Source organism: Mytilus californianus, unplaced genomic scaffold (assembly GCF_021869535.1).
Source record: "Mytilus californianus isolate M0D057914Y unplaced genomic scaffold, xbMytCali1.0.p SCAF_9, whole genome shotgun sequence".
Lineage (NCBI taxonomy): Eukaryota > Metazoa > Mollusca > Bivalvia > Mytilida > Mytilidae > Mytilus > Mytilus californianus.
Window position 1 is genome coordinate 77784036 of NW_026262745.1, and position 8001 is coordinate 77792036.

The 8001-nt window shown below is 34.0% G+C and overlaps 1 protein-coding gene across 1 annotated transcript; it reads left to right on the top strand.

Annotated features, from left to right (window-relative positions):
- The first annotated feature begins 371 nt into the window (after nucleotides 1–371).
- On the top strand, nucleotides 372–6279 carry LOC127716313 (xylosyltransferase oxt-like). The gene is made up of 4 exons (XM_052222485.1): nucleotides 372–895; nucleotides 1468–1592; nucleotides 4856–4994; nucleotides 6194–6279. The coding sequence occupies exons 1-4, from the start codon at nucleotides 430–432 to the stop codon at nucleotides 6196–6198; spliced, it is 735 nt and encodes a 244-aa protein (XP_052078445.1). The 5' UTR covers nucleotides 372–429; the 3' UTR covers nucleotides 6199–6279.
- The last annotated feature ends 1722 nt before the right edge of the window (nucleotides 6280–8001 follow it).

Here is an 8001-nt window from a genome sequence, read left to right on the forward strand (position 1 = left end):
AATACATATAATATTGAAACCCGAAATTACTGTACCCTGCTCATTGAAATAAACCTTAACCAATCTCAAACCTTTGATACATGTACCTATAAATATGCGATATTTTCTACCAAATGTTCACGACTTATCAATATGTCGATGATATTTTCTCACAACAAAACCAAAGACTCATCCCCCAAAAAATAATTCGGGAATGTTATTTTTGAACCGGTGTGGAAAATCCCAGCATCTACAACATCTTTTTTGTTGTTGAGTGTCATTAAATAAATATTTTCAATTGATTTTATTTCGCACTACATATAGATATTAAATGTAAAAGTATCGTTTGCAGAAATCCATATTTGCCAATAAACTCGTGTACATGTTTTTTGTACCACATCACGCTATAGTTGTTTGACGTGGATAGCTTAGTTTTTATTCCAAAACACAATGTGGATTCAGCTCACCCTTTTTTGTCTGATTGCATTATGTTGCTGTGAGAATGGAGATAAATTCCTCGGATCAGAAAAATATAGTAAGAAGGATGCAATTTTGTGGTACATACTTCAAAAACTGCACCACGATGATAAAAGAATAGACGAAATACAGAAATCGGTTCATGAAATACAGAAGAATCCTATTTTGGATTCTGAAAATCTACCAGATAAGAATAAGAATGACGTGAACAACGGTTTCAAAAAACTTATCAGTGATATTCGTACTAACATTACACTTGTAAGGACCAAATATGAGAACGATTCAATTCGGATGCAAAAACAATTTGACCTGATACAAGCAACACTAAGAAAGGAGACAGCTGCAAATAAAGGCCAAGATAAAACTATATCGGATCTGGAAAAAGAGATTCGAGAATTAAAACACACCGTGAATAAACAGCATCCATGGATAAAAGATGGTACGTACATTTGTACAACTATATGAAGTTATTTGCATTCAATTATTCATTAGGGAGAATGGAAATGGGGAATATATCAAAGAGACAACAACCAGACCAAAGAGCAGAAAACAGCCGAAGGCCACCAAAGGGTCTTCAACACAGCGTGAAAATCCCGCACCCGGATGAGGGCTTCAGCTGGCTCCTAAATAAAAATGTGTACTAGTTCAATGAAAATGGACGTCACACTAAACTCCAAAACATATAGATGAACTTAAATTTAAAAAAAACATACAAGACTAACAAAGGTCAGAGGCTCCTGACTTGAGACAGGCGCAAAAATGCGGCGGGTTTAAACATGTTTTGTTAGATCTCAAGGAAGGACTCTTTTACATTAATTATATTTTCATTTAAAGTACACCAACTACTAGAAAACAGAAAATTTATTTGTATGTTTATTTCATTTTCTGTACTTGGTTAGATCTCAAAGATTGCGTTAATTTCCTCGCGCTTTCAATTATTGTCTGTATTTCCTACACAGGGTAATGGAATGAAACAAACAAAATGGTTGCAGTATACAATTTCTCTTTTAGGGTATATGGGTTGTTTCAAAGATGACGGGAACCGACATTTGAAATATAGACTCGCACGTTTAAGTCACACAACGCTGTTGATGTGCAAACAACACTGCCATGGTTTCAAGTATACTGGTTTGCAGGTGAGAGGGAAAAAATTGTATAATTATGATATGACTTTGTGTGCTTGTAAATGTTGCTCATATGGGGAATAATATTCATAATATCCTGTTAATTTCACGTTATAAACGTGCGTTCTGTTTATTAATACCACTGCATTTTATTTACAGTATCAAGGTTTAATTGTTGAATAATATTCCGCTGGCATATTCACCAGTGTTTATTGACATCCTGAATACATATAGATTCTACCACTGCATCGAGTGTGATACGATATGTATCCACTCGAGACAGTTAAATTTTCAAATTTAAAACGCGAGGCTCTTCGAGCGTTTTAAATATTTTAAATTTAACTGCCGAGAGTGGATAAATATCGTATTACACGAGATTTGGTGGTGGAATCTGTTTCTCTAATGATTTTCAAACAATACGCAGGCAAATTTATTCCGTCTTTTCGAATGATCTGCAAAAAGATGTTTTCTTTTTATGTGACGTCATCAGGCATGGTCGCCTTTTTTCATGCCGTCACAATAGGAAATTCAGAGGAAAGCAAGAAAATTCGACGTCATAATCGGATTTTAACCAATGAATAACTGAGATCAAATGAACCACACGTTGATTAAATTTTTTTTATACAATGGGTGCAGAAAGGGATAAGTTGACGAAGAGTTAGAGAAACGTGAATATTAATCTATTGATTGCTTGATTGGTGTTTGCTTTACGTATCCTCAGCACAAAAAAGGCCATATCATGGCGATAATATTCATCAATGTTAAAGGACAACATGAATATACGATGCAGTCCTGTAAATCCGCCCACATAAGGCTTGTATGTATTTCTGCTTAATTATATACAAATTGTATCAAATTTAACATAAATCGATTCACTGACAAATCAATTTTGAATAGTTTATCTCATTTCCCAAAACATATCTGAAATAAATTTTAAAATCAGCAATACAAGTGGGTCATCTGTGTTTTTATCGGAAATGTGTCTGTCCGGTAAATCCGCCCATGGGCAGTAAAAATGTATGGAGGGCCAGTTGATCACATATTTATGAAAGGAAAAGGTGATCTATTAATATACCACTGATAAAGGGATTCCAGACAATCGAAAAAAAAAAAAGATTCAAGGCAGAAACGAGTTTTGTAAGCCATTATAGATTATCGTTAGCTATAGGAACTGTATTATATATATCACTAGATATTTTCGTAATAAAGGATTTTTCTTTAACATTTGAAATGTGATGATAAGTACAGTTCCTTTATGTATGAATAAAATAGCAGACGAAATATTCACGGAAGTGACAATTACGAAAGTAAATGGGAGTGGGCGGGTTTACCGGAGGGGCAGAATAAACGGACACTACTATATGTATGAATATTAGAAATACATAATTAATTTTCTAGAATAGTCATGCTTCCATGTTCATTGGGAATGTTCGGGAATTTTCATGGATTTTCATACTGAATGTATATGGAGATCACTTAATGTTAAGATACTGGGGCTCTTTTTACAAAATATCTAAGTAATACGATAAAAATTTATCGTAACTTATACCGAAATGTTCATGACTTAAAGAGTAATTTTTGGGTTTTTTTTGTGATATTTATCGCAGATAATGATAAGCATGCATGTGGCTATGAAAAGCCCATTACGATAAATTCATGAAGCAGGGAAGCGGATTTGAAATGTAACTTACTTCTCAACTTGTTAATGATTGCATTTCTTTTTGAAATCACGTGAAAGCTGTATCAAATAAGGCCACTTAATTTATCAGATTAAGATATTTGCTGGAGGGGACTTGTCTTTACAATATTGTACTGGTCGTTTTGCCTTGCTTAAATCGTCCATGTGAACAAATCAAACATGTAAAACTTAAAATAGGAATCCCCGTAATGACAAATGGTATTTATAAACGATATAGCTCTTCACAAACAAACAATTTTATTTTAGTTTATATTCGATCGAAACCAGTTAGTACCGCTTCGTTTTAATATTTCACTTCAAAATTAGAAGAATAATTAAGAACGAGAACGGCGCAAAACTTGTTTTTACAAAAAAATACATAAATCTCTCAACCAACTGTAAATGAAAGTATTAATCATAATTCACACCATTGCCCAATAGCGTTTTTCTATAAAAGCAACACGTTTAAACGATGACACGGACGATGAAGGAAAGATATTACATCTCAAACAACAGCTTAAAGATCAAATGCGGATTTTTAAAAGATTTTACCGGCAATATTGGTTATCCAATTGGCAGCAGTCCATTAGTCAGAGAAAACATTGTAATGATGATGATGGGTGAATGTTTCACATTCAGCAGCAAATTAAATTCATATTCACTAGAACATGTTAATGCGTAATGAATACTAAGCCTGCTTTGTACTAGACCGATACGCTTAGCCTGATTTGTATCGTGCTAGTTCACAGTCCAAAGAAAGGCATGTTACCATACCCGGACACATTATTCTTTCTCCGGGCCGATAAGTCTTTGCTGTTTCGCCTTAATTCCAAGTGCTTAGCGGAGAAACATCAAATACATGGTTTACAGTCTTTGGTTTGACCCTACCGGGATTCGAAGCGATGACCTCCCGCACTTGAAGCGAACATGCTACAATGAGACCACAGAGGCAGTGACGACATCGTAACATAAAATGTATATCTATATATAAAACTAAGAAGATGTGATATATTTGCCAGTGAGACAGCCCTCTACCAGAGACCAAATGACATAGAAGTTAACAATTATAGGTCACCGTACGGCCTTTAGCAATGAGCAAAACCCGTACTGCATAGTCCGCTATAAAAGGTCCCGAAATGACAAATGTAAAACAATTCAAACGAAAAAACTAACAGCCTGATTTATGTAAAAAAAACAATGGACGAAATACAAATATGATATACAGGCTCCAGACTTTGGACAGGCACATACAGAGTGTGACGGGGTTAAATATGTTAGCGGGTGCCAAACCCTCTCCTAATCTTGGACAGTGGTGTAACAGTTCAACATATGAACAAATTATAAAAACCAGTTGAAAAGGGCTTAAATGGTCAGATCGATACAAAGCAGAAAAACAAGTAAATAAAACACAGACCGGACGTGGCAGGGTATTTATACAAAAACGACACTAAGTACAGATCTGAGAATACTATCAGTTACTGACAGCTAGTTCAAAGCCAATAACAACTAATAAAAAAATTATGTATCTAAGACTTAGTTGTCAATCAGTACACAATGAAATGTTACTGATCTTTTTTTTGGTCTTGTTTTTCGTTAGGACCAATCAGCTTGTCTTTGTGGGAATACGCTTATTAACCCTTCTTACCCACGTGTTCTAGACAGTGAATGCAATATGCCCTGTCCAGGAGAATCTTTCCGAATGTGTGGAGCTGGATATAGAAACTCTATCTACAGAGGTAAACTCTTACTGTATATAACCACGGTTGTGTTTAACAGCATTCACCACTCCTAACATTCTCGCAAATTCTCGCATGCTAATAATATTTACCAAAAAAATCAAAAAACAAACACAACAAAATCCCATTCAGCAAAGCTATTGTAGGGAACAAACGAGAAAGGTTATGTGTCAACTGTGCATCTGATAATGGTTTTTGCTTATGCTTTGTGGAATTATATTTATAGCTTTACCTATCTGTATGAAAGGTATATAATTAAGTGTGTGTGTTGTTAATGTATCCATGCCATATTAAAATCCGCAGTCCTTAATAACATTTTCCACATTATATAGATTTCAAAACTCTTAAAAAGAGAGGCGAAAGATACCAAAAGGACATTGAAACTCATAAGTCGAAAACGAACTGACAACACCATGGCAAAAAAACTAAAAACGATCAAAAGACAAACAACAGTACACAAAACACAGCATAGAAAACTAATGACTGAGCAATACGAATCCCACAAAAAAAGGGGATTATCTCAGGTACTCCAGCGTGTTAACAGATCCTGCTATGCGTGTGACATCCGTCGTATTAGTTCTATATACAATACGTTGATAATCTATATTAAGCGACTAGGCATCACACAGTAGCGGCTTGGTCTATTGAATCTTTTTTTTTAAATCTAAGGCATTTCTAAATTATTACCATCGGTCAGGCATAATTTTCTAACCCTGAAACTTGACTGAATGTGAAATTTTGAAATAGAAACACGCTTTTCTTGTAACAATGGAACATTGGCAAATTAATGTTGATGACCCTTGACATTTCAATATAATTCGTAAAACCTTAATCAGTAATGAAAAACGTAAATGCATTTAAAACAAAGTCGTACAGTAAAAACAAAGTGCACAAAATACTACACAGGCAATTAAGGAATCGCAATATCAACCAAACTAGAAACTCATTGTGAATTGTGAAACAACGTGTTCCGAAACCGATTGTGAATGGTGTAACAACGTGTTCCGAAACTCATTGTGAATTGTGAAACAAAGTGTTCCGAAAGGATTTGCAGTTCATGCTCTACAAGAGATGACATGTACACATTAAAATGAAAGAACAACATTATTCAGAATTTAAAAAAAAATGATGAATTCATTTTGTAGACAAAACATTAAATGTGTTCATATTTAATAATTTTTTTAAAATTATTTCTACAGTTTGATGTTGATGTGAACATAGAGAAGAGACAAGTTTTACAGAATTATTCTACTGCAGAATTAAATAATATAATAAATGTATTGCAGTGATAGTTTTCTTTGTTTGTGTACTACATTTTAAAATACCAAAAAGGACGAAGATTGGTTACACGAATGACTGCTCTACTATCAGATTCGCTGGTGGGAGTTGGAACACATGTTTTTTAATTCGACTGTATACAATTTTCAGGGTTTATTCCCCCCCCCCCTTTTCCACCCCAAAGAGCATTTATCAATTTTAGACTGTTAAGATCAGTTAAGGCAATAATAGCAGGTAGCATGTGAATACTGGACAATCAGCTTGCACATGTTACGCTAGGTAAGGTACAAATTGAATCGACAAGGCAGTAAACAGTATATTGTAAATAGGCGGACAATTTGAGTAACCGTAAGTTATGTTATAGATAATAGATATAGGAAGATGTGGTATGGATGCCAATGAGACAACTCTCCATCCAAATTACAATTTATAAAAGTAAACCATTATAGGTCAAGGTACGGCCTTCAACACGGAGCATTCAATTTGGCTCACACCGAACAGCAAGCTATAGAGGGCCCCAAAAAAATACTAGTGTAAAACCATTCAAACGGAAAAACCAACGGTCTAGTCTATATAAAAACGAGAAACGAGAAACACGTATGAACTACATAAACAGACGACAACTACTGTAATAAGATTCCTGACTTAGGACAGGTGCACACATTTGCAGCGGGATTAAAAGTTTTAATGGTACCAAACCTTCTCCCTTTTCTGAAACAATAGTATAACATCACAACATAGAAAAACACACTATAAAATATCAATTTGAAGGCTTAACTCAATCAAAAAATGTGTAAGGGTTCCGCGGAACCGAGTGTCTCGCCTACTTTTTCTGTTAATCACAGGCTCAACAAAAATGAGGAAGTAAATCAATAAAAATATTCCTCTTGATATTATCTTTTGATTGTAAGAAGCTTCTGTCCAAGTTTGGTAAAAATCCAGGATAGTTTATGATTCTAATAAATGTTTAAAAACTTTAACTGCAAAATGAATGTAATGTTAACTGGAAGAAAACAAAATTTCCTTCTAGATACTAGCATTTGATCATAAACAAGCTACTGTCCAAGTTTGGTACAAATCCAAAAAAGTTTAAGAAAGTTATTAAAATTTGAAAAACTTTAACCACAGAGTGAATGTGTTATTTCGTGGCAGAAAATCTAAGTCCATTTAAAAGTAAAATACGGAAAAAATGGATTTATTTTTTTACAAAATTTCTTTCTAGATACTAGCTTTTGATCATAAACAAGCTTCTGTCCAATTTTGGTACAAATCCAAAATAGTATAAGAAAGTTATTAACCGCAGAGTGAATGTGTTGTTTCGTGGCAGAAAATCTAAGTCCATTTAAAAGTAAAATAAGGAAAAAATCGATTTTTATTTTTACAAAATTTACTTCTGGATACTATCTTATGATCATAAACAAGCTTCTGTCCAAGTTTGGTACAAACCCAGGATAGTTTAAGAAAGTTATTAAAATTTTAAAAACTTTAACCACAAAGTGAATGTAATATTTCCCGGCAGAAAAACTAAGTCCATTTATAAGTAAAATACGGAAAAAATGGAATTTTATTTTTACAAAATTTACTTCTGGATACTATTTTATGATCATAAACAAGCTTCTGTCCAAGTTTGGTAGAAATCCAGGATAGTTTAAGAAAGTTATTAAAATTTCAAAAACTTTAACCACAGAGTGAATATCTGTGCATGGACGCCGCCGACGACGACGACGAC